At 48.0% G+C, this 26,792-nt stretch overlaps 12 protein-coding genes across 12 annotated transcripts; 6 read left to right on the top strand and 6 right to left on the bottom strand.

Annotated features, from left to right (window-relative positions):
• Positions 1–434: 434 nt before the first annotated feature.
• Positions 435–1,437, bottom strand: BT62DRAFT_981005 (3-oxoacyl-reductase; the record flags this gene model as incomplete). Its single annotated transcript, XM_043189557.1, has 5 exons — positions 435–548; positions 599–729; positions 779–1,049; positions 1,098–1,345; positions 1,398–1,437. 5 exons carry the CDS (start codon positions 1,435–1,437, stop codon positions 435–437), a joined length of 804 nt encoding a protein of 267 aa, XP_043039668.1.
• Positions 1,438–2,407: 970 nt separating this feature from the next.
• Positions 2,408–3,013, top strand: BT62DRAFT_156661 (uncharacterized protein). The gene is made up of 3 exons (XM_043179877.1): positions 2,408–2,521; positions 2,572–2,619; positions 2,672–3,013. Exons 2-3 carry the CDS (start codon positions 2,577–2,579, stop codon positions 2,941–2,943), a joined length of 315 nt encoding a protein of 104 aa, XP_043039669.1. The 5' UTR covers positions 2,408–2,521; positions 2,572–2,576; the 3' UTR covers positions 2,944–3,013.
• Positions 3,014–3,653: 640 nt separating this feature from the next.
• On the top strand, positions 3,654–5,023 carry BT62DRAFT_1006391 (uncharacterized protein; the record flags this gene model as incomplete). Its single annotated transcript, XM_043177245.1, has 7 exons — positions 3,654–3,834; positions 3,885–3,968; positions 4,019–4,176; positions 4,234–4,272; positions 4,346–4,502; positions 4,556–4,635; positions 4,706–5,023. The coding sequence occupies 7 exons, from the start codon at positions 3,654–3,656 to the stop codon at positions 5,021–5,023; spliced, it is 1,017 nt and encodes a 338-aa protein (XP_043039670.1).
• Positions 5,024–5,049: 26 nt separating this feature from the next.
• Positions 5,050–6,233, bottom strand: BT62DRAFT_987249 (uncharacterized protein). The gene is made up of 3 exons (XM_043190054.1): positions 5,757–6,233; positions 5,327–5,702; positions 5,050–5,270 (listed from the first exon to the last, which is right to left on the bottom strand). Exons 1-3 carry the CDS (start codon positions 6,073–6,075, stop codon positions 5,141–5,143), a joined length of 825 nt encoding a protein of 274 aa, XP_043039671.1. The 5' UTR covers positions 6,076–6,233; the 3' UTR covers positions 5,050–5,140.
• A 285-nt stretch (positions 6,234–6,518) lies between these two features.
• Positions 6,519–9,604, bottom strand: BT62DRAFT_994483 (laccase lcc5). The gene is made up of 21 exons (XM_043190468.1): positions 9,501–9,604; positions 9,093–9,444; positions 8,971–9,039; positions 8,773–8,920; positions 8,637–8,723; positions 8,516–8,576; positions 8,428–8,463; positions 8,319–8,375; positions 8,199–8,267; positions 8,080–8,147; positions 8,004–8,023; positions 7,914–7,944; positions 7,720–7,865; positions 7,642–7,659; positions 7,531–7,587; positions 7,295–7,477; positions 7,220–7,240; positions 7,012–7,160; positions 6,937–6,960; positions 6,826–6,887; positions 6,519–6,769 (listed from the first exon to the last, which is right to left on the bottom strand). The coding sequence occupies exons 2-21, from the start codon at positions 9,270–9,272 to the stop codon at positions 6,714–6,716; spliced, it is 1,542 nt and encodes a 513-aa protein (XP_043039672.1). The 5' UTR covers positions 9,273–9,444; positions 9,501–9,604; the 3' UTR covers positions 6,519–6,713.
• A 1,566-nt stretch (positions 9,605–11,170) lies between these two features.
• On the bottom strand, positions 11,171–13,966 carry BT62DRAFT_156989 (cytochrome P450). Its single transcript, XM_043179880.1, has 16 exons — positions 13,534–13,966; positions 13,407–13,477; positions 13,326–13,355; positions 13,247–13,273; positions 13,178–13,187; positions 13,054–13,113; positions 12,987–12,999; positions 12,413–12,933; positions 12,309–12,364; positions 12,099–12,255; positions 12,012–12,036; positions 11,944–11,958; positions 11,811–11,885; positions 11,588–11,759; positions 11,359–11,538; positions 11,171–11,298 (listed from the first exon to the last, which is right to left on the bottom strand). Exons 1-16 carry the CDS (start codon positions 13,838–13,840, stop codon positions 11,242–11,244), a joined length of 1,776 nt encoding a protein of 591 aa, XP_043039673.1. The 5' UTR covers positions 13,841–13,966; the 3' UTR covers positions 11,171–11,241.
• BT62DRAFT_156978 (C/H/G cyclin) lies at positions 13,675–15,533 on the bottom strand. The gene is made up of 5 exons (XM_043179879.1): positions 15,456–15,533; positions 15,299–15,408; positions 15,041–15,250; positions 14,085–14,993; positions 13,675–14,014 (listed from the first exon to the last, which is right to left on the bottom strand). The coding sequence occupies exons 1-4, from the start codon at positions 15,485–15,487 to the stop codon at positions 14,164–14,166; spliced, it is 1,182 nt and encodes a 393-aa protein (XP_043039674.1). The 5' UTR covers positions 15,488–15,533; the 3' UTR covers positions 13,675–14,014; positions 14,085–14,163.
• An 80-nt stretch (positions 15,534–15,613) lies between these two features.
• On the top strand, positions 15,614–17,005 carry BT62DRAFT_950206 (malate dehydrogenase). The gene is made up of 6 exons (XM_043188139.1): positions 15,614–15,858; positions 15,914–15,997; positions 16,057–16,062; positions 16,115–16,138; positions 16,193–16,741; positions 16,796–17,005. Exons 1-6 carry the CDS (start codon positions 15,628–15,630, stop codon positions 16,916–16,918), a joined length of 1,017 nt encoding a protein of 338 aa, XP_043039675.1. The 5' UTR covers positions 15,614–15,627; the 3' UTR covers positions 16,919–17,005.
• Positions 17,006–17,339: 334 nt separating this feature from the next.
• Positions 17,340–18,065, top strand: BT62DRAFT_157211 (uncharacterized protein). Its single transcript, XM_043179881.1, has 4 exons — positions 17,340–17,448; positions 17,512–17,569; positions 17,634–17,658; positions 17,709–18,065. Exons 2-4 carry the CDS (start codon positions 17,527–17,529, stop codon positions 17,968–17,970), a joined length of 330 nt encoding a protein of 109 aa, XP_043039676.1. The 5' UTR covers positions 17,340–17,448; positions 17,512–17,526; the 3' UTR covers positions 17,971–18,065.
• A 94-nt stretch (positions 18,066–18,159) lies between these two features.
• On the top strand, positions 18,160–19,731 carry BT62DRAFT_981011 (alpha/beta-hydrolase; the record flags this gene model as incomplete). Its single annotated transcript, XM_043189558.1, has 9 exons — positions 18,160–18,319; positions 18,375–18,475; positions 18,528–18,679; positions 18,730–18,814; positions 18,864–19,094; positions 19,145–19,223; positions 19,320–19,426; positions 19,483–19,557; positions 19,615–19,731. The coding sequence occupies 9 exons, from the start codon at positions 18,160–18,162 to the stop codon at positions 19,729–19,731; spliced, it is 1,107 nt and encodes a 368-aa protein (XP_043039677.1).
• Positions 19,727–22,433, bottom strand: BT62DRAFT_932543 (alpha/beta-hydrolase). Its single transcript, XM_043186372.1, has 12 exons — positions 22,203–22,433; positions 22,087–22,152; positions 21,800–22,022; positions 21,482–21,740; positions 21,381–21,423; positions 21,255–21,312; positions 20,682–21,204; positions 20,592–20,626; positions 20,484–20,537; positions 20,403–20,424; positions 20,289–20,349; positions 19,727–20,236 (listed from the first exon to the last, which is right to left on the bottom strand). Exons 1-12 carry the CDS (start codon positions 22,299–22,301, stop codon positions 19,985–19,987), a joined length of 1,695 nt encoding a protein of 564 aa, XP_043039678.1. The 5' UTR covers positions 22,302–22,433; the 3' UTR covers positions 19,727–19,984.
• An 853-nt stretch (positions 22,434–23,286) lies between these two features.
• BT62DRAFT_932544 (uncharacterized protein) lies at positions 23,287–24,473 on the top strand. The gene is made up of 3 exons (XM_043186373.1): positions 23,287–23,765; positions 23,821–24,193; positions 24,256–24,473. The coding sequence occupies exons 1-3, from the start codon at positions 23,459–23,461 to the stop codon at positions 24,383–24,385; spliced, it is 810 nt and encodes a 269-aa protein (XP_043039679.1). The 5' UTR covers positions 23,287–23,458; the 3' UTR covers positions 24,386–24,473.
• The last annotated feature ends 2,319 nt before the right edge of the window (positions 24,474–26,792 follow it).

The following is a 26,792-nucleotide window of genomic DNA, read 5'->3' on the forward strand; positions in this document are numbered from 1 at the left end:
GCATTAGTTTCTTGATATATTCATCAAGCTCTAGGATCCTGATGAAGTCCACCTCTAGGACCATGTCTATCCTAATCTGCTCCCCATCCTCCAATGGCTTGTCAGAATCCTTTATCCAGTACTCTTCTTTTTTTTCATCAAGGCGTGCTCTCATCACAAAAGATAAAGCAAAAGCCCTACGCTCTGCGGCACTAGGCCTCGGCTACTTCGGTCAAGCTCGCCAAAATCGCATCCGACTTGAGAATGGTGGATGCATCGTTACCCGGTATTTTACGAAGCTGCGAGCCCCTTCAATGACTGTTCTTTGTGGCAAAGTTGGGTGTGATTGAAAGAGACAGCGATTAGAGCACCCGGACAGAATTTTAGTGAATAACAGCAGTCAAGAACGTGTAGCACTTTGAAATACCTGCATTTTGTACCAGAACAAACTTATTTCATACAATGGAAGCACCACCATCTGCAATGAACGAATGGCCTGTGACAAAGCTCGCACGCTCGCTCAACAAGAAGACGACCACATCTGCGATTTCTTCTGCCATACCGAGCCTCTAGCAATAACCATCAATACGCTGAAGCTCTCATACGAAGCTTGACCCACCTTCATCGGGACAGCTCCCTCCAGGAAGGTGCGGAGGTCAAGATGCTCTTTGATGTTGTCTACCAATGGCGTGTCAATGTATCCTGGACAGACCGCGTTGACGCGAATATCGTCAACGCTGTGGCTGACAGCTGTTTTCCGTGTTACACACTGGTGAAGTCATGTTGACAGAGGACGAACCGGCAGCCCTTGTCATCCCTATGACTGCATGCTTGGATGTAACATAGCTAGTGTACCCATTGCCGCTCAAAAAACCGTACATGCTGCTCATATTTACGATGGCACCACGTACGCCTGGCCTCCCTGGAATGCGAGCAACAGCTTCCTGGTTTCGCATGACCTTGAGCTGTTCACGCATGCAAAGGAAAACGCCCTTGGCATTTATGTTATTGATCCGGTCATAGGTAGCCAGAGGGGTGTCAGCCGTCGGCATAGGAGAGTTTTCGGATATCTATCACGTAACTCATCAGTTCAATCCGAGCCAAGAGAACACGCATACCCCAGCGATGTTAGCAGCGTAATCGATTCTCCCAAAGTTGTCTGCAGCTTCCTGAACCATTCGGACGACCTGGTCTTCCTTCGATAGTTCGGCTTCAGATGCATAGGCTTTGAAGTGCGGATTTGTAGCTTCGGCTGTGACGTCCTTCCTTGTTTCTTCCAGGCGTCCACGGTTTACATCGGTTAGGTGCAAACCTGATGCACCCGCCCGGGCAAATGCGAGAGCAGTCGCTCTCCCAATACCGCTTCCTGTGAAGAGGTGAGTAAAGGATACAGAAAGAAATAACGAGCAGAGATAGACCTGCTCCTGTGACAAGTGCGATGCCTGGAACGCTGAACATGCTACTGTCCGAGATGACGACTTAAATAGAGGCAACCGTGAGAGGACAATTGTTCCGAGGTATGGGTTCATGTCACCGTGACAGACGGTGATCATGAGATGTGTTTCCCACCCTAAAAACGAGGTGATCATGTTGGATATCAAAGAAGCAGATACGGTATGATACGGCAGACTATCTGCCTTCACAGAGGACGTCTGAAGATGCCCGGTACAGAGCTTTATCCTTGCAGAACTCTGTCTAGAGATAGATATTCAGGACTCGGATACCTTCAACGAAGCCGTGTGGGCAAAAAAAAGGCACGAACGGGCGTCATGGGACCGAGATCCCTTCTCTTCAGAGGTAAAGATCAAATTCCCTGAACTGATTTCTGCGTAGTGTTGCTAAGAGTAAGATCAACAATCGGCGCGTTTTGTATGAAAAGTTCCGTTAGCTTCGTTGTCCGTGCTCATTAGGGCTATTCCAAGTTCATGTGAGCTTGCAAATCAAAAAAGAAACAAAAGTACCCATTGGTGTCCTGTGCTATCCATTATGGCAAGAATTTTGCCGTCTCCTGCCGTAGTATAGATAGCAGTGCTTTTCTGAATAATGATCAGGACGCGGTATTGATATTGGTATTGGTAACCAGCACAAGGTCGCAATACGAAACGGCGGCGGCATGGCGGGGGCCATAGCCATAAGCTGTGGACATGAAGTCTCGTACCATTGTGATTACACTGTTGAGTATGTTGCGCAGAGTAGAGGGTTTTCATGGGGCACATCATGAAAGGGATTCCGGAGAAGTCTGAAGGTACAGAGTTGGACAGAAGAAGTCAAGGGCGGTATAAAGGTAGAGAATTAAAGATACCAAAGATACCAAAGACATATTTAACCAGAGCCCTCGCGATTTTCATATCCTCCGCGTCACATATCCAGACGCTGAAGAGCGCAGTAGACTGTAGTAGTAATTCCGAGAGGAAGAAAATTTGGGGACGGCCCGGAAGTTCCGTGCTTCATGCTGGTTCGATTTTGACGCTGCCGTGACCTCTCTTTGTATCCCGTACGTTCAAACCTATTTACCATGGAATATATATACCAAACCGCCCTTGTGAGTTGCTCCAATACTCATGGTATTAAACTGAAGCGGTAGAAAATCAGGTCATATGCAAAAAAAAGAAAACCACTCGCTAACCTCATTCTTCTCTGGTCTACGGTGCATTACTTTGCAAAAACAGCCGCCTAAACTGGTATTCTCCAGGTCTACGTCGCTCAAGATGGCGAGAAGAACAAATATGGAACCCCCGTCGCACCAAATGTCAACGCCTAGTATCACCAGCACCTCTTCTCCGTCCGTGTCGATCCCATGATCGATGGTATCAACAACACCTCATCGAATCCGACGTCCTCCCTATCCCTGATGCAGAGACTGGCTCCGCGGAGAACTTTGCCGGGAACGGGTTCCTCACGCAGGAAACTGTATTGAAGAAAGAGGCTGTGAGGCCGTACGATTGGGAGAAGGAGCGGAGGTGAAGGATCGTCAATACCGCGAGGAAGCATTATAGCAGCGGGAAGAACGTCGGGTATGTTATCTCTGTGAAGGTTGGGATCACGCCCATGTTCGCCAGGAAGAACTGCTTGGCGCTGAAGAGAGCTGCCTTTTGTAATTATCCTATCTGGGTGTGCAGGGACGTAGAAGGTGAGCAGGGTAGTAGGATGTAGCCTGCGGGTGATTTCGTATCGTAGACAAGGGCCAGTCCAGCGGACGCGATCGACTCGTGGCTGTAGAACCGATTTTTCGAATTTGTGCGTCACTTTTACTTGTCAAGAAATCGCACAACAGGCTCATCAATCCATTACGTTTGTAGTCCCAGTACCGTTCTCGACAGTAGCTGGTCATTGTCAGCTCGTTCGCCGCTATCCCTGATGTTCTGGTCACTCCGTTTGACCAATGCTGTGATATTCCAATGTTCAAACAGGTCATTCAGCTGGGGTCTGTCAGTTACATCAATCCTCTCACCAGGAAGTTTGTCATACTGTTCAACATCATTGATCCCGCATAATCAACCGACCAACGAATCAAATCCATCACTTCTCTCCTTGAAGGGGGAGTGATCAAACTGGTCTGCGACCTGAAATTTTCTTCCTTCCCGGACTGGGAACGAGAATATACATTATTCCACATCGGAACATTACTAGGAGCTTGGATTGAGTTGAGATACGTCCGTGTTTTCTGGCTTCAAATGCTTTCGGTGTATAGCATTCCTGTGGAATGCAGCAGGTATCAATCGCTCTGCCTCGTTGTAGGTCGAGTGTTTGCCAGAGAACCTTTTGGAACCAATTTTGAATCTTGGTTTCTCGAGCACAAACAGATCATGGTGTTTGGAGATGACCATCCTTATATTCGATGGCGTTTGGACCTTGGTAAGTTCACATCTATGAGTTCTGACAGCTGAGACTTCATTTTTCACCAGTGACAACTACCATCGACTCTTCTCAGTATGCTTGGTTGACCCGCCTGTATTACCAACCAGCGGAACATTATCGACAGGAACAACGTATAAAATGCAATGTTTTCTTCTCCAATTGCGTCCACCACCAATACAAGCATTCTTTCTCAGTTCCATTTTCGCGTCAACCCCCGAGCTTATCTCAGTCCTGGAAACCATTGGGGACATTTCACGAACAAGGATACGAAAGCCCGCGACTCTTAATCACCTGAAACCACATATCTACGGTTGGTCAGTCGCCAAAGACTGTAGAGATGTATCGTCAGTCTCTCGTACTAATGGACGACCCAAGAGTTTGAGGTAACGAACCTAGTCTCAATATAATAATCGGACTTCGTCGACTACGAGGATGGTAAGACAGAATGGGATGATGTCCACTCCCTTTTCTAGCGAATGTGGATTTGTCTAGTAATTTCTCACTTTAGCCTCCCAAATTCACTCCATCTTACGGAACACGGTATGTGTGTGACTTGGATGCTCCAACTAAAGTTGCGCTTGCCACCGGTAAAACTCGAACTTCCAGTATCAGATCGAGTTCGACCCGCACTGGTACGCGTCAGTGGCGTTTCGCGCCACCAACACGTTCTTTTCTCCTGTTCCCGCTTTTCAGGGTCTTGCTCTGATGTTCCTTTAAGGTGCTACCGGGAAGCTTAATCTCCCGACGCCTTCACGACCGTCTGGCCGAATATGGTCCTGGAAGCATCGTCTGACGTCCGTAGAATGGCAGCATAGTGTCTCTCGATAGTGTTTCCGCTGCGGGAATATACTTAACCCGGTCCTGCCAGTACGCTCATCCGCTGTCAGTCCTTCTGATCTTCTTCGCAGTTCAAGTGCGTTCGGACGGTGCCGCTAGCACGACCGCAGCCATTACGAGATTTTCCACTTCTTCCTGTCATGGCGGCTTCTTACATCTGTTGTTCGACATTTCGTTGAATTCGAATTTGAAGATGCCCGGTCTTCTTAAGGAAGGTTTTGCTACTCTTTATGTCCAAGATGATTGCTCGTTGCCGATAAAATTTTTGAGCGCCCTCAAGGCGCTACTCCTTCGTCTTAGAGAAACTTGGGCTATAAAGGCTTATTTCCGTGTTTACGGACATCCTTAGCATGGACGATTCTCTCTGCACGAACTCATGATGCCGGTCTATCAAAATATAATAATTGGCTGCCGAGGACCTAGAACTATAAGACGAACGTAACGAATACAACACCTGCTATGGAACTTAGTCATAGAATACCAATGCTCTGAGCTCAATTGATTGTCTGAGCGGTGCCCCTTCCGGCGTCGTAGGATCCGCGAAGCCTGTATGAGGTGTGAAGAGGGCTACGCTTCCGTCCCGAACAGAATCGAAACTAATATTCAAGTTTATTAGTGAGTCTTCTTTCAGCATATATGACAAGGCACGAACCACTTGATAAGAACAAACTCGTCAGGCCTCACATCCTTGAAATACCCCCACTTCTGGCGCTCATTGTATTTAATACCATAGGTCTCCCCCTCCATGTGAGGGTATTTTAAAGCAACTGGCTCGACATCTTTCTCTGGATCGACACTCGAGAAATGACACAGCGCTAGTGGCCAGTCGATGGCGGCGTTCTGAATTGGTCGCCAAAGATTGATGATCTGGAATCGCTTGGACAACAGTTTAGGGACGTCCTCCGGTGGAAGATGGCGATGAACACGAGCAGCGGCCGACTTGGGAGTTTGGTCGACATGGGTGCTGGCGACTGGCTGTCGCTTCTCTGGCGTATCCTCAGTTTCTTCTGGACGGCGCCGGCGTATGGCTGATCATGTATTATGTTAGTGACATACCGTAAATGGTCACGATATAGACTTACTATGGTCGAATAGGACAACTCTGCTCGCACCCGTCAACTCTTTTATAGCCGCAATGCTCTCCTCGTAGTAACCTTCAACCTGCACCTCTCCGTCCTTGATAAACTGGGTAGGCCGATCGGAGAAAAGCTGGAATCCGGCAGTGTCAAGGGTTATCGAATCCTGCTTTTCCCTGTAATTCTCAATGTGTATAGCCTTTTGTCCCAGGGAGTAATTCCTATCTCGCGTTCCGCGAGACTGAGCATTAATGGCAAAGTATGCTCGTTCGCCGTTAGGAGGCGGTTGCATGAAAAAGAGATCGGCTGTTACACCAGAAGACATGATGATGAGTTATACTGAAGACCGTTACACAAGAGCAGTGGTTATATATCCTCTGGCGTGAGTATTACTACTGTATGAGCTGACAAAGGGTGCACCCACATAAGTACGCAATTTCACCAAAAGGTTGCGTGTTGTGCGTTGCCGCGGTCATGTGAACGGTCTCGCCGCAGGATGACAAAGAAAGAAGTCGCAGAACCGTGAAAAGTGAAAGACCAACTCAATTTATCTACGATTTCTAAGACGTGATGTAGAGTTAGTCACCGGGATGCTCGGATATAATTACTAAGGCCGCCTGGATAGTCAGCCACCAAAGGTTGCTCAATGACACTAAGCAATTGCTGGCCGTCGTAAGTTCGCCAAGGGTTTGCTGGGTGATGTCAGAGCGAGAATCACGAACAGGAGAAGCTTGGTTAAGGCGGTGCCAACCGAAGATAGAAACATTGGGGTAAAGCCTTCATGTTATTACAGAACATTCAATAAACAATCTACACTGTAGATAAAGGTGACGCAGAGGAGGGTCCGACAACATAATCATAACATAGTTAAGGGAGTTAAAAGTTGGTTAAATAAAAGAAACGAATGATAGCTAATGTCACCATTACAATAATAGTCCTTCGTTAAAGCCCAGGTCGGATTAATTATAACTCTGATGAATCCAAGTCATCATAGATGGGACAGAGATCATCCCATGCAGCTATTTCAACGAAGGCGTGTTAGTAAGTGTCGACGGCTCCAAATAAAATCACAAACTGGATGGAGTAATGGTTGAATTCCAGTCACCGTCATCTTCTGCAAAAACGATGGAGAAGCCACTGAATATCCCATGAGCATGATTCATCCCGCTATTGAATGCGAACTTACAGTGCCAAGTGCCAGTCAATGTGACTATAAACAGTAGATCAGTACAAAGTAGGTGACCCAGACCTGGCGACGTACCAATGAAGGATCCAGGGTCCGGGGTTGTCAGTCGTCCAGCGGATAGTGACATTATCGCCAGCTGCGCCAAGACTGACAACGTCGCGACGAACAGGATTATCGTAGTTGTACGTGTCGCTTCCTGCAGAACGAACAACATCGAAGTTATGCTGTCGACAAATGAACCATCAGAGATCTGCTATGTGTCACTTAAGAAACTGGATCTTACACCGTGAAGGTGGAGGGGATGCTAGATTTAACGTTAGTTTCTGGATTTTCTGTACGACGAACTTTCAAGACTCACTGGTCCGCCGGCAACACCAGCAGGAACCGAGAGCTCAATGCTTGAGTCCTTTGGCAAGTAATAGATCGAGCCATTAGGGAGAAGGCTTGATACATCTTCAGCACCACTCAAGATCTGAAGCAACACAGGCACAGTTGGTGGTACATATTCTACGCCGTTGACGGTGAATGTGAAGTCGGATGTCTGCGAAATGAGTTTGAGTACTGTTCTACCGAAGGTACCGTTGAACAACATACGAATGCCACAGCCAAGTTGATCGCATCGTCGACACCTCCAGCGGTAGCAGTACCCGGCTAAAAATTGTGTCAGATGACATTGCAAGTGAGCTCAGCCAGCAGAAAACTGACCACGCCAGGGTCTAGCGGCTATTATTCGGATGGGTGTGAGCCTTTCATCCAGTTGACGGCGGAGAAATAGGTACATACAACAATGCTTGTCTCAACAAGAGCGTTCGTGCTTGTAACTGTAGCAGCCGCGGGATTCGTCTCGTTGGCTCCGTTATAGCGCAAAATAGCCGAGTTGATGTTCAAATCAAATCCAGTGGTTCCTACATCGGGGTCGAAGAGGATCCCTGGGAAGCGAAATCAGTAAGTAGCTAAAGAAGACACATAGTTCATACAATAATTGTCGACGGCCTGATCTGCGGTCAGCTGTGAATAAAAAGATCAGTCATGTCGCATCGTCGTATTGACTCAGAAACGAAACTTACAACGAACGAGTAGCGCTGACCTATATCAGACATTAAAATTAGCCTTTGTCGTAATATCTGATAGAAAACAACGGACCGGCAAAAATCTGAATCTCGTCAACTGTGTATGCTTCGACATTAACACCATCAACTTCGATTACGGTCCTAACCATAAGTCAGCAACAATCATCGTGTCCCGGGAACAAATGGATTCACATATTATGGTCCTGGATTTGGAAAACAAAGTTCGAATCGCAAGCCATGTTAATCAAACGGAACCGGTATCTGAGAGAAAGCGTCAGAGAGGAAAAGCAAGTTGTTACAACCAAAGCATACCGTGTACCAGATTCCACTGTGACTACTGAAAGAGAGCCAGTTCCATCTTCATAATAACTAACCGTTCTTCGTTAAAGATGCACAAAAGTGGCTTGAACGGTGCACTTACATTCCCTCTCCGTTCAAAAGACTCGAATCGGGGGTACTGAGAACTGCTAAATACCAAGTCACAGCGAAGGAGAGTAAATGAAACATACGGGAGGGTCAAGGTCTCTGCGAAGGAGTGATACCAATCAAACAGACTAAGCACAGTAGTCTCTGGAATGTTTCGTACACAATGTTAATTAACCACACTTGAATGACTGCAGATTGACTGACCATTGTCAACATCGTACAGCGATGCGTGAGGATCGTCGTCGTCATAGATGATGAGGGGTCCACGAACACCGTCGCAGTATTGCGTAGCTGGTACCAAGTCAGGTCTGTAGTTTCTGAAAGAGTCAGGGGGACTCACACAGATGAGAATGATACCAAAATGTACCAGCTTGGCCGGTTGTTGGAAAACTGTACAAAAATGAATCCCCTGAGGCAACAGGACATTGCGATACAAAGGCGACGCCGTCTGCCCAGGTCGTATTCGTCTGGAAGATGCCGTGCCAATGCTATAAGACACGCGTCAAAAAATGTCAGAGTAAGAGCACTGAAGGCATACAATCGTTGTGGTTTTGAGCATATCATCATTATCCAAATCGTTGACCACATTTATTTCAAGTGTGTCTCCCTGGAAGTGTAAACGTTAGATGAGGAAGGAGGGTAAAGTTGAACGTGATTTACCGTAGTTGCGGTAATTAACTCCCCGACAACCGATCCTCCCGCCAAAGAAGCGGTTCGATTGTAACCATCCGGAGAGACGACGGCGGCAGAAATGGTTAGGTCACCAGAGGTGTTGATAGTCGCGAGAGTCGCGACAAAATGTAGAGCCAAAGTAACAAGTGTTGCAAAGGATTGATGCATGACGAGAAAGAAATGAGGGGAAAGGTAGATATTGACTGAGTGCCACTATAACACAAGCCTGAGTAGTAATGAATTGAGGGCGGCTCCTTCTCCGTTTTATACAGCGACATGGATGCCGACATTCGTGCAGTGCAATTTGTTGGCGATTCACAGAAGGCGAACGTCGGAAGACCTAGACGGCTTTGTCTGATCTAGGAAAAGGCACACCATGTGGCAGGAAAGACGTACTTCGCTGGGACACCGGTAGATAATTTCATGATCCAAACCTTGATCAGATCCGATGGCACCCTGTGAAAATAACACCTTGTGAAAATGACACCGCTTGAGTGAACATCAAAGCAGTCACGGCGCGGCCAAAATGCTGCGCGCAGAATTCATTCTCTAAGAGCTGTCATAAATGGACGGCACTCCAAAGGTGACGTCGGAGGTACAGCTAAGGTGACGTACACTATCCAAGATACGGAGAACTGCGCTTCCCGCATATCTTTGCTAGAGGTCCATATGGAGAAGTTAAATTGAATACTCTTCGCCAATAAAGAAGAAAATAGCTCACCTAGGTCATGACGGGTGTAGTACCTGAGATGATACCGGTGGGCGCATTCCTGTAACATCAAAGGGGGGGCGCTTTCTGACTCCGATAATTGCTCAACCAAAGTGCTGCGCAGGCGTAAGTCGCTCTCTCGAACCACTGAATGTTTTGAACGTTTGAGTTAATTATAGAAATCTACGCAGCAGGTGTAGGCATCAAAGTTTTTTTTTTCTCCGTGTAGGTTTCTGGCGCTAACATCAGAATTTTCTGAGAAAATTCCAACCGTCGTTTACAGAGCTTTCCTGCACAGAAAACGAATCGGAAGAGGACTAGTCAGTCCAATGATCCATTGATCGCACAACTGTTTCACGTACATGCAGAGCAGGGAAGGTTGTACTATAAACTCGTTCAGAGATCCGAAAGCCGGTCTAAAACCTTATTTGGGCAAGAGATTTCGAACCATCGCGATGATCCTTTGACCAGATAGTATGTATGGTCGATGCACACAATACCAATCAGAGGGCGGAAGTTCCTTACCGAGATAAGGATGGTCCCTCCAAGGACCGCGAAGAAAACGGCGCCGTTCTAACTTCCAGGTAACTGCGGTTATATGAGTCATTTGAATATAGAATCCAGGTCTTGGTGGAGTGAGAGCGTGAAAGCAAGTTTACCACAGAAACAGAGGTTCGCCTCGAAACGATATGATAAGCGATATTCACTCATCCGGATTATTGAAGCCGGCGGGACAGGCGGGCGACGCTGCTCGTGAGAGTCACCTCAAAGCACAGTCGTAAAGCCGAGGATCGTTGTAGAGAGCAAACGAGGCGCTTGCAATTGGCCCAGAACTCGTTACGTAAATTTCACAGAGTACCCACTGTTGCATTGTGGTTCTGAACATGGGCATGCAGACCCTATAACCGTTAACCTTCTTCAGTCTTATATTTCCAGAAACTAGACCCAGAGGTCACCCAATGGACCTCAAGTTTCCAGCACCAATTTGATCTGCAGACCATGTTACGAAAAGTGAATGTCTTATAAGCATTCTTCGACATCAATTTAATGCGTTACGATACATACCACACTTCAAAGGTATCGTGACGACCTTCAAGGCCTGCATGTGATGTGGCGGCCGCGGGTATCCCTCAGAAAACGTATACTTCCATGGGCCAATGAGACGCTGATGCGAGAATCGAGAATAAGTTCTTCAGTCGAGCCACAATGCCAGAATCCTCGAAATATTCACAGGCTGCGGAACTATCTTTGACTTTAGGCTTGATTTGAGATGCATCTCAGACGAGTGAATTGTGCTGAAATCATTGCGGCGTAGTAGCCTCTTAGGTTCCATTGGCAGGATTTCGGCCTGGTTCAATTACTTTTGTCCATGAACATCTTGTTCAGATATGCGAGTACCTACTCAAATACATAAAAGACTCAGGTTCGTTAAACCTCGTCAACAGCGCTGACAGTAGACGCCGTCATATCGATCCATAAGCCGCCCTAAGAAAGGTATTCCGCAAGTTAGGAATCAAGTCCCGAGAGAGACAAGAAGAAACTCACATAGCTGTATAGCGTCAGGTGGGTTTTGAGCATGACCTTCTCTCTCGCCTTCGTGCCGCTTTCATCTTTCCAACTTGCAGGCGGCCGGCATTCTGCAGGTTGCGCTTCCGTGTTCAATCTGATCTCGGCGAAACTCTGGAGTAGTCGCACGAGGAAGAATGATATTTCATGGTAAGCAAACTAGGGAGATAATGAGAAGTAATTTAGAAAAGAAGGACGGCCCACATACCTGTTGACCTAGACATATTCGCGGACCAGCATTGAATGGCAGAAATATAAATGGATTTCCAGTTAAATATTTTTGCACTCTATCGTCTAGGAATCGGTCCGGATCAAACGAATGGGCATCAAGACCCCAAAGGTCTTCACGACGATGCATCAAAAACACGCTATAGACGATCCTAACAAGACATCAGGTCGAGTAAGTGACAGTATGGAAACTTTGGGCGCACCTCGCTTTGGGAGGTATGTAATAGTCCTGACCGCCAGGAGTCTTACGACGCCAAACGGCGCCATTTTTGCAAGCTCTAACCTCGACATCAGTTTCAGCCCAAGAAAGGAAACATAACAAGTGCCCAAACTTGCCTAGCATTCAATGGTCTGTCGATTTCGATTCAGCAACAAGTCGTCAATCTAGAGTTAGTTTCACTTACACCGGTGGGTATAAGCGCAGTGTTTCTGCCAAACAGGGCGTCATTATGCCTGATATATTTGATCCACTCCCGGGAATTCTCACGCACCATTAATCACAGCACGGAGATACCTCATGTCCCGAAAATCGTTGTAGGTGGGTCTGTTCGTCATGCCTACCTTTTCGAGGATTTCGTTGCGAAGACGACGAAGGACATCAGGATGCTGCGAAAGCATGTACACAACAAACGTCAAAGTGGCAGCAGTCTAAGAGCGCATGGACATCAGAGGAGGCGCTGGACGGACAGATCAGTACTAACAGTATCACGGCCGGCAACACCAAGATTCATGATCTCGTCTCGAAGAACATTCTGGTCTAATCCACATATTAGATTCATATCATTCTACGGAACGAAAAACTTGCCGTCTGTGTAACAAACCAGGTGATCCAGTAAAGTCTCACCCTCCTGTACTTCCCTGGTCCTACCCGCTGCGATCTGTTCTTTACCTGCACCGTCTGCCGCCTTCGCGAGTATAGGATCCAAAAACTTTCTCACAGCGATCATCTTCGCTTTTGTCTTGTCGGTCCAGAATTCAAAAAGCGGCCAGTAACCAGCGAAGCGCGTACGAAGCGCAGTCTCCAGCTGTGCCTCTCCAAAAGCACGCGCGAACTCATCACTGGCGGACTCCGAGTCAGACTGGGACAGTGGAGCGAAGAACGGGTACGGCAAGGATGCGGAAAGGGACCGTACGTCCTTCCCGAACAAAAATTCCGTGGCCGAATCAAGCGTGAATCGGCCCACAAGATCCTGGAAATCAACAGGGTACCCTTGCTTGAAGCGGGCCTTCATGAGCTTGAGCGCATCATCAGCGTGCCTGTCAAAAATATCAAAATGACTGATTTTGTCCTTGCTGAAGAACGGCCGCGTCATAGATCGGTGGAACCTGTCCGGGTGGGACCGTCAATTCTTTGTGTGGGCGGCGAAGATACGGCTTACTTCCACATATCGCCTAAAGGAAATCGAACCCGAATTAATTAAGACTATACAGTGTGACTGCGCTCACCGTCGGAGGCAAAAACGCCAGTTCCTAACAATGAATGAAAATTATCGCACAGCGTAGGTCCTGGAATAGAACACAGGTTTGTCTGGGTCAGGCGCTTCTTGGCTATACATTCGGTACCGCTTACCTTTCTCGAACTAGGCACAAACGTCAGCCAATTAATTAACACGAATAGTTGTTGACACAAGGAACATACTTCATCAAACTGCGTGGCGAGGATCGCCTAGTAAAATATTGGTATCGCGCATTAAGCAAATATCCCGCAATCAAGGTACCTTTAGATAATCTGGCTCTGTCGTGAAGATCTATAACAGAACTTGAACAACGTGCACAGCCCAAGTATGTAGGAGACTAACCCGATCCTTGAAGAGAATTCTCATGTTGACCGTGTTCCCAACACGGCTGAAAATGTCGCTCAACCCGTCCCCTTTATACGAACGTATTAAGTGCATTTCACGAGCAAGCTAAAAGAGTTGGACTCACCAGGATAACCTGTTTTTAACGCCTTGATCAAAGATAGCAACGATAACACGCCACCCAGGCTTGGATCGCCAGTCCTTGGAGGTATAACCGCTCCAAGTTTCTTTGCAGTTCGTCTGTTGATAAAATCCATGTATTGGACCTGAATTGTAAGGCCCAAAGGGAAGCTAAGCGCATAAGAGATGACGCGGGCCCATCTAGGTAACGCTACTTCGAAGACGGTGAAAAGGGTGTACACCACTCCGGGAGGAAATAAAAGGTAAGGCAAACACTGAGTGAGATAGGTGATACCTGGTGGGAAGTTGGCCATCGCAACGAGTTTGTGGCTTATACCAACGAGAGCTTCCCTTTAAGTACGTTGCAGGTAAATGAATTTTCAACACGAGGCAGCCCCAATGCATTTCACACGGAGCCAAAGCATGCTTCCAAAGAGTTCCAAGGTTTGCTAGAATGTATAGTACCATGACACTACATGCAAAACTATCTGTAGGCACCGAGCAGAGAGAATTTATTAGACCATTTTGAACTTCTGAAACGGTGTATATGACACTCACAGAATGAAGGCACGGGAGTTACTCAATGGGGTGAAATCGAATGTAAGAGCCCCGAGCAGACGAGAACACAGAAAGTGGACTAGCCGGCTGCTTGTGTCCTCTCCAGCATCTTGTTTACCGCGACTGGTCTTCCAGTAGGAGGATGCGCCAGGTCCGTCAACCGATTTTCCCTCATCTTCATCAGCAAATTTGACAGAAAAGCAGGCGTGACACGATGGTCATCCGCAGCCTCAGACTGCGGAGTCCCGCCGCTCCTGCTCCTACTGGCGCATCCGCCCGTTGCACTCAGCGGTGACTGACGCGAAGAAGAAGAAGTATCAGGGAGACTATCATCTTTGTAACGGTCCCATAGAGCATACAGGGCAATGATCTCCTGGGAGATTGTGGCAATCAGTGGAAGCGAAACATTCAATTCAGCAAGGAATGTGACGGGATCCTGGTGCTTTTTTGATTCGGCTGCATTCCGGGACGACCGTCGGGGGTGTGGAGCTGTAGAGCTGGGAGGCTGGAGCAGGGTCGAGAGGTTGTCCCTTGACGGCCGGTGAAACACTTGTGTCAGATAAATGGCAGCAATGGCAATGAGATGTGGAGGATAGAGCAGACACAGAGATCCCCGGTATGTGTCGTTGATGATATGCCACGCCATTTGCAACGCCGCTTCGGACATTTCGAGCTTGTCCTCGCTTGAGCCCCAGTACCGTTGGCCTTCGTCAGCGCTGATTCCAACACCGACCTCCCCTGCCTCCGTCTCGTCGTCTTCATCGGTGCTCGACTCTTTCTTGCAGAGTGCCATGAGGGTACGATATGGATGGAATACTGTCAAATCACATTCTAGGTCATCGACTAGGTAAAATTCCATCTCTCCCAGCTTGGAATTATCGGATGGGAAGTTCTTCACATTGTAGTGTTCTACAAAGCCGTCAACGCGACGCACTTGAAAAGAGAAAGGAACTTACGACTGAACAATGTGCGCGATTCTGTAACGACATTCTTGATGTGCACGGGAGATTCTTCGGCCTTTGCAGCAACATAGCAGCACGCAGCGATGACAAGAAATGGATCCGTTTCACAGTAGGCATTCTTGAGGTAGAACCGCCGGAAGAAGACGGTGGCAGTCGCAATAGCCCTCTGTCGTAGCTGTAATTTTCTGCCCAGCTTTGCGATGGCTGGGATTGCATGAGCTCCACGCCACAGCAGATGCCGAAATCACGTACCGTTCGCAAAATAGATATCCAGGAATTCAAGATGCTCCGGGTCGTCAACGTATTGGAGGTCCTCGGCCCTTGCCTGCTTGAGCGTCGCGCGGTCGGTAATCCATCTTTTGCTGCGGAATGAGATAACGGGCACCGTAGTCGTGAAAGGGCGCCTCACTAGTGGGAGCTGGCCCAAAAGTCGGTTGCCATTGTGGGCGACGACGATGGTGGGAAGAGATGAAATAACGGAATCCCGGACCCCTCCGCACCCGGTGCTTGTGACGTATCCTTCCCGAGGTCGAGAATTTCTTCTACCCCTCTGGTCTTTTACCACCATCATCCCCCTCAGAATGTTTGCCCGATCTGCTGCTCGTGCCTTGGTGACGCCGTCTACTCGCCATTTCTCCTCGTCTTCGGCTCGTCACACCAAGGTCGCTGTTCTCGGAGCTGGCGGAGGCATTGGGCAGCCTTTGTCTCTTCTCCTGAAGAGCAATCCTTTGGTTTCTTCGCTCAACTTGTATGATATTCGTGGCGCTCCTGGTGTAGCTGCAGATGTCAGCCACGTCGACACTCCCAGTGAGGTAGGCACCCGTCTACTTGCTGCCGTGTCGCGTCACGACTGACCGTCTTCTGCAGGTCAAGGGCTACGAAGCTGACAAGTTGGACGAGGCCCTAGACGGTGTTGAGGTTGTCGTTATTCCCGCAGGTGTACCCCGAAAGGTCAGTGCACCCATTGCCCTGCTATTCATTAAATGCCAGCTGACCGGACCCTTTTTTAGCCTGGCGTAAGTCGCAATAATCTGGTTTCTTCATTGACCGTTCTAACCCCACCACTAGATGACCCGTGACGATTTGTTCAACGTATGTTAATTTCTTTGCTCAGGCAACTTGTGGTTCAGAACATTCATTCTGCAGACCAATGCTTCCATCGTTCGTGACCTTGCGACCGCAGTGGGGCGTGTTTCTCCCAAAGCCCACATCCTCGTCATTTCCAACCCTGTCAACTCGACTGTCCCCATTGTTGCCGCAACCTTGGAAAAATTGGGTGTCTTTGATCCCGCTCACGTCTTCGGTGTCACCACTCTTGACGTTGTCCGTGCCGCTCGGTTCACCGCTGGTATTGCAGGCGTCAAGCCATCCGACACGGTCATCACAGTTGTTGGTGGTCACAGCGGCCCTACCATTGTCCCTCTCCTCTCACAGTCGACTTATGGCAAGGCCATCAAGGGTGAAGTTTACGAGAAGCTTGTTCACCGGATCCAGTTTGGCGGTGATGAAGTTGTGAAGGCTAAGGATGGTGCTGGAAGTGCTACCCTGTCCATGGCCTACGCCGGCGCCAAGTTCACGGATGCTCTCCTCCGTGCTTTGAGTGGTGAAAAGGGTGTTGTTACGCCTACCTTCGTCAAGAGCCCTCTATTCGAGAGTGAGGGAATTGATTTCTTCTCCTCCAATGTCGAGCTTGGCGTAAGTTCACCTTGTTGACTCGTGCTTCTGTTTGCTAAGACCGGAGCTATGTAGACGAACGGTGTTGAGAAGATCCGCCCCATTGGCCCTCTGTCTTCAGAAGAAGAGAAACTGCTCGCTGCTTGCTTACCTGATCTCAAGAAGAACATTGAGAAGGGCAAAGCTTTCGTTGCTTAGAAGTACACGTACAGCAGGACATGTAGACTTCGACGTACAAAACAGATTTTTTAAAATCTCGAATTGGATAATCGACTGATAACCCATGAACAGCTAGCTACTGATGTAAGAACACGCCAAGCCACAAGCGTGCCTCTGATCATGATCGCGATGGGTGTGGTGGCGCCAACTTCTCTGCATTTCCGAGGCACCGCTCCTACCTACCGAGGGAAGTGCCGTCTGAAATTCATTGCCTCTTTGCATGCGATGCGGAACGTCAAAGTTTGACCTTGGCGTCACAGAAGGAGCTCGTGCAACCTGAATTCAAGAAGAAGAGAAGCTGTATTCTACCCTGGATGGGTCGCTGGTATGTCGATCACCCCGGAGTAGAGTCAACAAGACATAAGTCTTATCAAGTAGGTTCGTGCATTCTAGCCTCTGCTCGTTGTCCGCTGCGGATAGTCATCTGCCGCGACCCTTTCGTTCCGGTGTACGGTAGTGCCAACTGCTCACATCAGTAAGCGTCGCTCACCGTAGGAGAGAATCGGAAGGTCGTCCCAGTAGTCTATTCTATTCACCGGTGATATACGCATTGACATTAGCTGTCTTTCAAGTCAATTTCGGCGCTCATGTCCAGAATGTGTGGCCTTCAATTTCCTGTAGCGAAAGCTAGTGAGTCGCAACAACCGGATTATCCATTCGGCTTGCATATCTAAGTCTCCGACTGGCTCGATAGAACCAATGCGACTTTCGCTCCTTTCGTGGGTGAACAATTCAAAAAACTCATACGCAAGATCTGATCGAAACCAAGGGGGATTCGTCTTATCGTCGCTGGCTGTCGAACAGACGGCGTACAAGCCGGCTTCCAGTCATTTTGGTCTTCCGACACGCTCCCTCGGCCTCTGAAGAAGAAATATATGGGCGAGATTCTCAAAATTGTACATGTATCTGCCCGGTATTCGAACCTCCCGGCCCTGGAAATGAAGTGGACAGTGGCGTTTGATTATTTCGCCGGTACCTGGACGGTTTGTCTTCTTCATAGCTCGGGCCGAAAACTGCCATTTCGGCAGTGACCAACTCTTTGCATCGGGGTATGAATATCTCAAAGTGCAGTACTGCTGCCGGGCGCGTGCGGATTTCGGCTCCGATCGTTTTAAAAATATCACATCACGAAAACGGAACATGATCTAACAGGTACCACGCATATAAAATAGGTATAAAAATGCATAATATATTCTCTGATCTTTTCCACATTCCTTGCTATGCGTCCTCACTTTCGTTTCTCGACATTTTTGCTTCTAGGCGGTTGCTTGCTTTCTGGTGTTTCTTCGAGATTCGACCCTACCACTTATACAAGAACTACAGCGGCGTGTAAAGCCGTAAAGCGGGACGCCGACCATGCCATTGTCGACATTGAGCTTAGTAGGTCTTCTCTCCTAACCCACTTTTACGGCACTCAACCGTTCTTTCGACACAGGCTACATCAATATCAACCCCAGCGCCAAGACGGCAGTAATACTCGCTCATGGTTGGCCCAGCATCTGGAGCACTTGGGCGTACCAAATACAGGCGCTTGAAGTGAGCGCCGCTCCTAGGTTGTTTTACTGACGCCTAAATATGACTTTCTTAGCACGATTATCATTTAATTGTCCCCGACTTGCGTGGATTCGGACGTTCTTCACACCCCGGAGACGTACAGACATCTGGGACGATGTTCGACCACGTCGGCGATCTCACCTGTATTCTAGAGCATGCCAAAGTGGATAGTGCTATCTGCTTAGGGTAAAGGCTTTAGCCTCGGATCGCGCTATTGGGTGACTGATCAATCATAGACATGATTGGGGCTCCTTGCTCTGCTATGAAGCGGGACGACTACGTCCAGACATTTTCCAAGGAATCGTTGGAGCCGTCGTTCCAGTTAGCCACCTTTCTTCTCTATTTCCTTCTGTTATTGATACCGTCAAAGTATATTTCTTCCGCTGGGCCTTTCGTTCCTGTCAAAGATCTCACGACCGTGTTCCCAAAACTGACTTATCAGCTCTTCTTCGGTTTGAAAACGCCTGATGCTGTCAAGGAGCTGGACAAGGATATTCGCAGGTCTCTTCGGGCGACTCTTCGTGCCAAGTCGAGCCCGCCCCCTGACGAGTTTTTAAAGAGTTCTGAAACGTTCCTAGGGGCATGGAGCGATCATGAGGAGGCGAGTCGTTCCAAGTTTCCGAAATTGGGCTTACGTTAACACTATGATAGATCCCGCCTATTCCGTTTTTATCGCCTGAAGAGGAGGATTACCTTGTAGAAGAATTCAGCCACCAAGGCTTCAAAAACAGTAAGAATTTTGTTGAAGTCGATTGTCATCAATCAAACGTTCTACAGCTCTCCAGTTTTACATGCCAGGAGTAAGTGTGCCGCCCACCATATTTAGGACCTTTGTCAAACGTCTCACAGAACCGACATAGGACATGGAAATTTGCAAACGAGCAGGGTAATCACACGCTCCCGCAGCCTGTCCTAGCGATTTATCCCACACATGTACGCCACCCATTCATGAACTGTTCGACCCGTTATATGATCGCTTGCCTTTACAGGATCCTGTAGCTGACTGGGTCAAGGCCGCGGAAATGCTCAATTCCGCAAGCTTCTTACCACGTCTAACGACCGCAGTGAGTGATGTCATGATTGTCAGTTCATTGTGATTGAGCTGATGGATTTGTATATAGATCGTTGAAGGTTCGCATTGGATACAAATGGAGAATCCGGAACCATTCAACGTTGCTTTGAAGAGTTGGCTGGAGGCTAACTTTGGGGGTTTGGGTCGTGCTGAAGACGAGCTTTAATTGTTCTATGCATTATGGATAGACGAAAGGAAAAACTGTACTCGACATGTACTACTCTACTCTAACTGTGTCATTCTGTGTACATGTTTTCCATTCGCTATTATTTATTCATTCGAAGCGGATGTAATGCAATGAGCATTGAGTGAATATAATGTCCAAGATACTGAAGAATGTCCCCGCCTGACCGCCACAAGGATCTGTTCAGAGATGTTTGCAGGTATCACAAAGTCCATTAATGCCTACAGAATGGTATCTATCGTCCCACTGAAGCGCAACCAGAATTCGGGGCTAGAGACAGGGGTCTCCTAGCCGAATAACTTTTTCGTCTGACCTCCTCTGATTTTCCCTCGTAAAGATCTCTTCTAAACGCGCCAGGGACGCTTATATCGTCAAACAAGCCGCCGACGATGGGACATATTGTGTCTGATTCCGGGAGCGTCCCATTTATGAAGTAGTCCCTGATGTAGCCCTCCGTGCAAGGCGAGTTAGCGGCGATCGAACAATGCTACGTCATTAGATTAGAGGTACGACGTTGGCAATATCGTTATACTACGCACTCCTGGTGAATCTTGGGTTAGGACGACAGAGCCATCGAAACCGGAGGCCATCTTTTTGGCACTAAGAATGGGTAGATGAGTTGGGTAGACTTTCTGGACTTATGCATCGCTTACGCAGAGAGAGGCGCGACGGGATCTATCGTTACCACCGGTAAGGCATCTCGATGTCGATGGGGTCTTTAGCATAACACTCACCGGCTGTGTTAGCAACGAACAAAATGGGGTAGCTTGTGTTACCCGTGAATGGGCCTGCCAGTCGAAGAATGTAAGCGTCTGTTTGTGAACGTGCCGATACAACCTCACCCCGGAAATTTGTTTTCGGATAATCTGGCCATCCTCTAGTAAAATAGTGAGGTCGACGAAAAGAATGACCGGAAGGTCATTAGGACGTACGAGCAGCCAATTCTAATGCCAGCCCAGATACTTGCCCATTCAAACTGAGCAGAAAGATCAGCGTAGTACTCTTCTGCCGCCTCCACGTTTCTTGGAACGGGTAGGCCGTCGTTACATATGATGGCAATCATGGAATCTTGCACAGAGGCTGTGAGCAACGCGGAAGGATCGTCGCAGGAGCATTCGAATGGGGAAAAATAAGTCATGTTGAAGATGATATCTCCGTTCCCTTGAGCCAGATCTGAGAGTCCCTGCGCCAGAGTCAAGAATGAACTTTGTGGCGTGTATAGAGCGGCGAAGACCGAATAATGCATTCGCGCGTAGTCAACTACACCGTAGCCTGTCGGCAGGCGTACCGGAAGCGGTCTAGCGCGAATGGCTGTGTAGAGATCATCGAGGTTCTGCTTTATTGTATCGGGACTCGAGGCGTAGAAAGGGCATCCATCAGGACCGACTTGAAAGCATCCGTCAAAGAACGTCTGCAAGGTTTTGTTAGAATCCAACAAGTTGTCAGACCATAGCGCTAATATATAGTCAGCTGACGCGCTGTACTTCTCTGTTCAAATGACTAACTGGCATAGTAGTTGTCCGCGTCAACCACACCATCTAGAACCATTCGTTCAATCTTGTCCTGTGAAATGTTTTTTTTCTCCGAGTCAGAGGAAGTCATTGAACATAGAATCACCAATGTCCACCCACAGGAAACATAGCGGCGAAGGTCACGCCCAATACGGTACCGTACCTGTGCAATTCAGAAGGATCGATCACTCTGATAGTTCAGACGGCCCAATGAGACGTACGAAAATCCCCAATATTGCAGTTTTTCGCGCCCGTACGCTTCAGTGATTTTCAGCATATCGCGAGCGGTCTGATCGGTATTGATATGTGCCAATATCCCAGTATCCCGTTCGGCGGCCAGCTGTCCAGTAATGGTAGCCTGCGCCCACGCGTTCGCAACACCATCCGGGCGGCCCATAAGCTCAACCGCTATATTATAACCCCACAAAGCGCGCTCGACACCCGTTTCGTAGAAAGATACACGTGTAGACCGCGCGACACCTAGAATTCCAATCCAATTAATAACTCGTCGGGAAAATAGTGGGAAGATGGGGCCGTACCACGGGGATCAAAGCCGACGATGTCATATTGGTCTTGGAACATTTGAGAGTAATAGACACCCTGCTCAAGCACGTAATCAACGCCACTTCCACCAGGACCGCCGTCGTTGAATAGAAGTGGTCCTTTGTAATCGGTAGAATTCACGGGAAGAGGAGAAGGGTATTGAATGATAGCAAGCACGATAGTTTCATTAGAGTCCGGGTTGGAGTAATTGAGAGGAACCTGTGTGCCATTCGCCATGGAGTGAGATGCGGTGAATACTACTATCATCTAAGATGAGCCCCACCTTCAGATTTGAACACTGAAACCCAGTGTAACAATCCACCCATTCCAAAGCGTAGCTCGCTGGGAGCTGGAGCAAGCGTTCGGTAAACCAGAACAAACGAATTAGTGTTTACGCACATCCAGCCACGCAAATGATTGGGAGTCTTGACCCAAAGTTTGAACGAATGTGCAAACCGAAAAGGTGGACAGAAGAAGCCCACGGCTGGAGATTTTCATCGTTCAAGTCCAGCCTTCTTGATATGAAAGTATGTCCGAAAGAACCGCGGTTGGTATTGACCGTGAAAGACCAGTGTGTATACCCAGCATTTCTCTTTTTAAATACTTATGGGGCATGCATGTGGAGCAACATCATGTGGCATGATGCTAACGACATTGTCAAACAACACATTTGCCGTCGTCGCGCTGGGCCCACGACCTGAACACAGTGAATATTTTACGCGCATACGAGACGCGTTTCAAGTAGAATGGATGGGATTTAGCTTTATATCGACTTTTCGCAAAGAACATTACTGCACTACGAGTAGAGAGCGCTCGAAATGCGGTCTGGTCAACTGTCAGTGATTACGTGATCGTGCCTTTTCCCGACCGAAATACATATGGATGAAGCCGCGAGGCTGCGTCAGCAATATCTAGCCGAGGGGGACGCTAAACGTTGCCGTAATAGTTAGAAGAACCGACGGCAGCCGTCTATACACAATTTTGAGCTAAACCAAAAGAGCTTGGCCAAGAATTGGTGCTGCCTTTTCGATCTGTTTTCAGCTCAGGATTTGTACGTTCCATTCTCGTTTCCTTACACGCGACCAGCCAATCATAGACTCAATCATCCCAAGGTCGCATTTAGTCTTGATGGTCATGAATTGATATCACCTCACAGCAAGCGACGTCGTGGGTTGGCACCGGATATTTTCCGTTTGATACTTCCTCGTTTCGACATAGAAAATGCCAAGCATCATAGCTCAACCGATTCCAGCGTCTAGAGCATAGATGTTATACGTATGGATAAGGAGCAGCGGGCAACATGTGAAGTAAGCGGAGAACGACCGACTGCAATCGTTGACATGACCACCATTTCAACCCGAATCTGACACTGACTTCTTCGAACAGTAGTCATTCCTAAAGATATACCGGTTCTTCCGGCCAATGCTTACTACACTGAGTTATTATTCACCATATTCCGACCAGCGATGTTAGTAATCACACCCACGAACTGGAATCTATTGCGCTTAGACTCGACTCTGCATTGAGTTATCACGGAACGCAACTCTTAGGCGTCATTGCATTCTCGTACTTCGTCACCTGCGCGATATCAATATTACCTATGCACAAGCGCATATAAATGCTGCTTTTTCATGCCAGGTCTTCACTAGTTCATCATGTCTTCTGGTGTCACCACCGACCTCTTCTTCATGCAATCACCCGCTAACGGCGAACGGGCCAGCGCTACGCTGCAAAACAACAGGAATTACGCTCTGGAGCCTAAAGTAGTGACCGTCGAGAATTATCGGACAAAACTGAGCTCGGAGTCCATCACTCTCGACACCGCCGGATTCCAGCTCTTTTCCAACCGTCCCACTCAGTTCATCAAAGATGGGGAAGTGCAGGTTGAAGGGTACTATGACGAAAGCATTGCACTTCTGAAGGAAGTCACGGGCGCGAGTAGAGTTGTACTATTCGATCATAGTGAGTTTCCGCTTTGATTCAAGTTCGCAACTGTACTTATCCTATGAATCTACAGCCATACGCCGCCGCCGCCCAGGTGAAACTGACAGCCTAGGAAAGCGCCAACCAGCTGCTGCCACCCATGTCGACCAAACATTCAAGGCGGCCATCGCTCGGGTCCATCGTCATCTTCCCCCCGAAGACGTTCCAGGGCTGTTGGCCAAGCGTTTCCAGATTATCAATCTCTGGAGACCGATTGAGAACCCAGCGACCGACTGGCCTCTGGCACTATGCCATTTCTCTAGCGTAGACCCAGAGAAGGACGTCGAGGAAATTGATCTGATTACCCCCGACAGGAAGGGGGAGGTATATGGCATTAAATACAACGAACGTCAGAGGTGGGGTTATTTCAAGGATATGCGACCTGACGAGTTTGTTCTCATCAAATGGTTCGTGTTCTCTCCTTCCTGCTTCCCCCAAACTCTGGTTGATATAAATACTTGGTTTGTAGTAATGAATCTCTTCAAGATGGAAGTGTTGCTCTTTACACGCCCCATACAGCCTTTGATGATCCTACTACCCCAGAAGGAACACCGTTCAGGCAATCCATTGAGATCAGAGCATTGGTATTCTATGATTGAATCTTGTAGTAGCATACTGTGCCTTCAAGCCATTGTGGGGTGATTTGGGCATATATTTTCTTGTACGAATCGACATAGTGTATTTCATGCTGTCATTACATATTTCAGATGAAATCGAATTCGGGAAATGAGGACTTATTGACACACTGAAGGTCCATAATCGTGTTGGTTGCTTTAGCAAGTCCAGCTGACTTACTCAGGAGCAATACCGTCATAGATGCCGGCCGAGAGAGAAACGAGTGGTACTGGCACCATATTATTTGAGCTCCCATATTGACTTCTTAAGAGAACGGAGTTACTATCAGACATCACTGATTGAGCTAATAGATCTCCCACCCCGCACAGCGTGCGAGCAGAAAATGCAAGCATAGCCTGGCTGTTGGCACGTACTTCTCGGGAAAAAAAGGAAACGAACGACAGCCATATTTTCCATGATGGTCATTAGTCCCCGCGATGGGTAATTCGCCGCATGATGCAATAGTTGATCCCTGTTTTTAGCCGAAATTCATTTTGAACTCATTGCTCCCGGAATCCCATGGCAGGATCAAGATCGTGGTTTTCCAATAATCACGGGAGTTTTTCGATATCAGATAGAAAACGGCTGTTTCGAATATATCGTTTGCAATATATCTAATTCCGCGCAGAAGTAGTGCGCAGCCCGTAATCTACCGTGGGAGATTTTCTGATGACTGATTGTAGCAGACGCTTGCATCATGGTGCAGAACCTTATTTAACTTTTTCAGTTCAAACCCTCGCTTATTGAAACATGATAGGTAGGAAGGAATATTCCAAGCGAAAGCACAAGGAGAAATCAGTTACAACCAAAGGGTTAAGCGATGAGAAACAGAAGAAGAACGCTGGTCCGTCATTTCATCTACTAATCGCATTCATACAGGCCTCGAACAAATCATCTGCTTCATGCGTTCAGAACTCGGTTGAATTTTCGAAGTCATTAATGAATGACCCTGGCACAAATGTGACTCCATGATATTGGGCCTGATATTGACAACGAGAACTTCCTCCGAGAATGCAGAACCTCCCTCACATAGTTTCGGGGGTGCATGAACGGTTGATTTGGAAGTAAGAAGGTTGTGAAATCTTCTGTCAGTCACAAATCAAAGAAATAAAGTATTGCACGACTTGCAGCTCCGTCCGAGTCGGCAAAAACTGTAAGCGATTCTCTCTAAGGTCCTCGCAGCAACCTCGCAGCATCCTGAACCTTCGTTAGATCCGCTTCAGACACATGGGCTGAAGCGGGGGTTTGTAGCTTCAGTAGATGCCGAGACAACGGTGACGTCACTACGTGTTAGAGGTAAAGCACGATCACGTGTATACTGTGACCTGTCGAAGAATTGGAAAGTCCGGACAAATTTGACCTCCCAAGTCCCAAATGTCATAAGTCTGGACAAAGGGGCTGGACCTTCAGCGCACAGAAAATTAGACAACGGGAACATAATTGGAATCTTGGGTGAACAATTGCAAAAAGATTTTTTGGCCATATTTTGGTGGCATTTTGAGAGGTCTGATTGGAAGTCCGGCTGTAGGGATAACCGGGGGTTCTCCTGTCGAAAATTTCAACGGAGATGACCTACTTTTCCTCCCCTTCAACAGTGCAGCTCATCGATATTTCTGAGCAATCACGACCTAGTATGGTCCGCATCTCTTTGAAGGTCTGTGAGAGTACCGAGAGAGAGCAGTGTAACTACCGGTAGACCTCGTCGACTAGCTGATTCAGAGCCTTGGAGAACGACTGTCCAGGCTTCGCCACCAACGAAGCTCCGAAACTTGATAAGCTACGGATAAACACAATCAGGATCAGGATCTGCACGAGGACGTAGTTTGATTTCTAGCCTTGTCTTCGTCAATCATGATCCCTTCGATGAAGTCGCACTGACCTTAACCCCCTGTAGTGAGAAGTCGAAGATCAGACGGCCCGGGATTCCCGCTCAAGCAAACTGCTTATGTCAACACATCTTGTCCGGTATGCGTGCTAACAATCCAAATCCTCTCAATCCTTTATCATTTTACGCGTTCTCAAAGTGGTCTGGAATATTTCTCCTGTTCCTGTCTTTATTTCCGACGGGAGCGAAGGAATTGGCTAGAAATTGGAGGCTTGAATGTGAGTAAGGCCAGGTTCTGCGGCCTGTGTCGGCATGGCGACAACTTCGGACACTATTTCAAAGTCCTCTTCGTTATCCTTTGTTTTCGAAGGTTTTCACCAAGTTTTTGGACATCAAAGCCTAGCATGATAGCAAAGCAAGAAGAAGTCTATGACGTTTCTATACTGGCGGTGAGCTCGCTCGGCTGTTCGAACGAGGACAGGAGGCTCAAAAATCACGTAAACTTCGGATTCTCTACTCCAATTCCAGGCAGTTCGCGGGCGGAATCTCATACAGCACCAAAGACT

This window comes from Guyanagaster necrorhizus, assembly GCF_019112545.1.
Source record: "Guyanagaster necrorhizus MCA 3950 unplaced genomic scaffold BT62scaffold_13, whole genome shotgun sequence".
Taxonomy (NCBI): Eukaryota; Fungi; Basidiomycota; class Agaricomycetes; order Agaricales; family Physalacriaceae; genus Guyanagaster; species Guyanagaster necrorhizus.

Coding starts and splice junctions, on each gene's coding strand:
- BT62DRAFT_156661 (XM_043179877.1), top strand. CDS start 2,577: ATGCAAAAAAAAGAAAACCACTCGCTAACCTCATTCTTCTCTG. Junction 2,620..2,671: donor GCTAACCTCATTCTTCTCTG/GTCTACGGTGCA, acceptor GGTATTCTCCAG/GTCTACGTCGCTCAAGATGG.
- BT62DRAFT_987249 (XM_043190054.1), bottom strand. CDS start 6,075: ATGTCTTCTGGTGTAACAGCCGATCTCTTTTTCATGCAACCGCCTCCT. Junction 5,703..5,756: donor AGTTGTCCTATTCGACCATA/GTAAGTCTATAT, acceptor ATACATGATCAG/CCATACGCCGGCGCCGTCCA. Junction 5,271..5,326: donor GAGTTTGTTCTTATCAAGTG/GTTCGTGCCTTG, acceptor CTTGAATATTAG/TTTCGATTCTGTTCGGGACG.
- BT62DRAFT_994483 (XM_043190468.1), bottom strand. CDS start 9,272: ATGCATCAATCCTTTGCAACACTTGTTACTTTGGCTCTACATTTTGTC. Junction 8,724..8,772: donor TTGGTATCATTCTCATCTGT/GTGAGTCCCCCT, acceptor ACTTGGTACCAG/CTACGCAATACTGCGACGGT. Junction 8,268..8,318: donor ACAGTGGAATCTGGTACACG/GTATGCTTTGGT, acceptor GCTTTCTCTCAG/ATACCGGTTCCGTTTGATTA.
- BT62DRAFT_156989 (XM_043179880.1), bottom strand. CDS start 13,840: ATGGCCAACTTCCCACCAGGTATCACCTATCTCACTCAGTGTTTGCCT. Junction 13,274..13,325: donor CAGAGCCAGATTATCTAAAG/GTACCTTGATTG, acceptor ATATTTTACTAG/GCGATCCTCGCCACGCAGTT. Junction 12,037..12,098: donor TCTCCGTGCTGTGATTAATG/GTGCGTGAGAAT, acceptor CCTGTTTGGCAG/AAACACTGCGCTTATACCCA.
- BT62DRAFT_156978 (XM_043179879.1), bottom strand. CDS start 15,487: ATGGCAACCGACTTTTGGGCCAGCTCCCACTA. Junction 15,251..15,298: donor GGATATCTATTTTGCGAACG/GTACGTGATTTC, acceptor ATGCAATCCCAG/CCATCGCAAAGCTGGGCAGA. Junction 14,994..15,040: donor ATCGCGCACATTGTTCAGTC/GTAAGTTCCTTT, acceptor ACGGCTTTGTAG/AACACTACAATGTGAAGAAC.
- BT62DRAFT_950206 (XM_043188139.1), top strand. CDS start 15,628: ATGTTTGCCCGATCTGCTGCTCGTGCCTTGGTGACGCCGTCTACTCGC. Junction 15,859..15,913: donor ACGTCGACACTCCCAGTGAG/GTAGGCACCCGT, acceptor CGTCTTCTGCAG/GTCAAGGGCTACGAAGCTGA. Junction 16,742..16,795: donor CCTCCAATGTCGAGCTTGGC/GTAAGTTCACCT, acceptor GGAGCTATGTAG/ACGAACGGTGTTGAGAAGAT.
- BT62DRAFT_157211 (XM_043179881.1), top strand. CDS start 17,527: ATGTCCAGAATGTGTGGCCTTCAATTTCCTGTAGCGAAAGCTA. Junction 17,570..17,633: donor ATTTCCTGTAGCGAAAGCTA/GTGAGTCGCAAC, acceptor CTGGCTCGATAG/AACCAATGCGACTTTCGCTC. Junction 17,659..17,708: donor ATGCGACTTTCGCTCCTTTC/GTGGGTGAACAA, acceptor ATCGAAACCAAG/GGGGATTCGTCTTATCGTCG.
- BT62DRAFT_932543 (XM_043186372.1), bottom strand. CDS start 22,301: ATGAAAATCTCCAGCCGTGGGCTTCTTCTGTCCACCTTTTCGGTTTGC. Junction 20,350..20,402: donor CCCGTCGCGCCTCTCTCTGC/GTAAGCGATGCA, acceptor ACCCATTCTTAG/TGCCAAAAAGATGGCCTCCG. Junction 20,237..20,288: donor TAACCCAAGATTCACCAGGA/GTGCGTAGTATA, acceptor CTAATGACGTAG/CATTGTTCGATCGCCGCTAA.
- BT62DRAFT_932544 (XM_043186373.1), top strand. CDS start 23,459: ATGTCTTCTGGTGTCACCACCGACCTCTTCTTCATGCAATCACCCGCT. Junction 23,766..23,820: donor AGTTGTACTATTCGATCATA/GTGAGTTTCCGC, acceptor ATGAATCTACAG/CCATACGCCGCCGCCGCCCA. Junction 24,194..24,255: donor GAGTTTGTTCTCATCAAATG/GTTCGTGTTCTC, acceptor CTTGGTTTGTAG/TAATGAATCTCTTCAAGATG.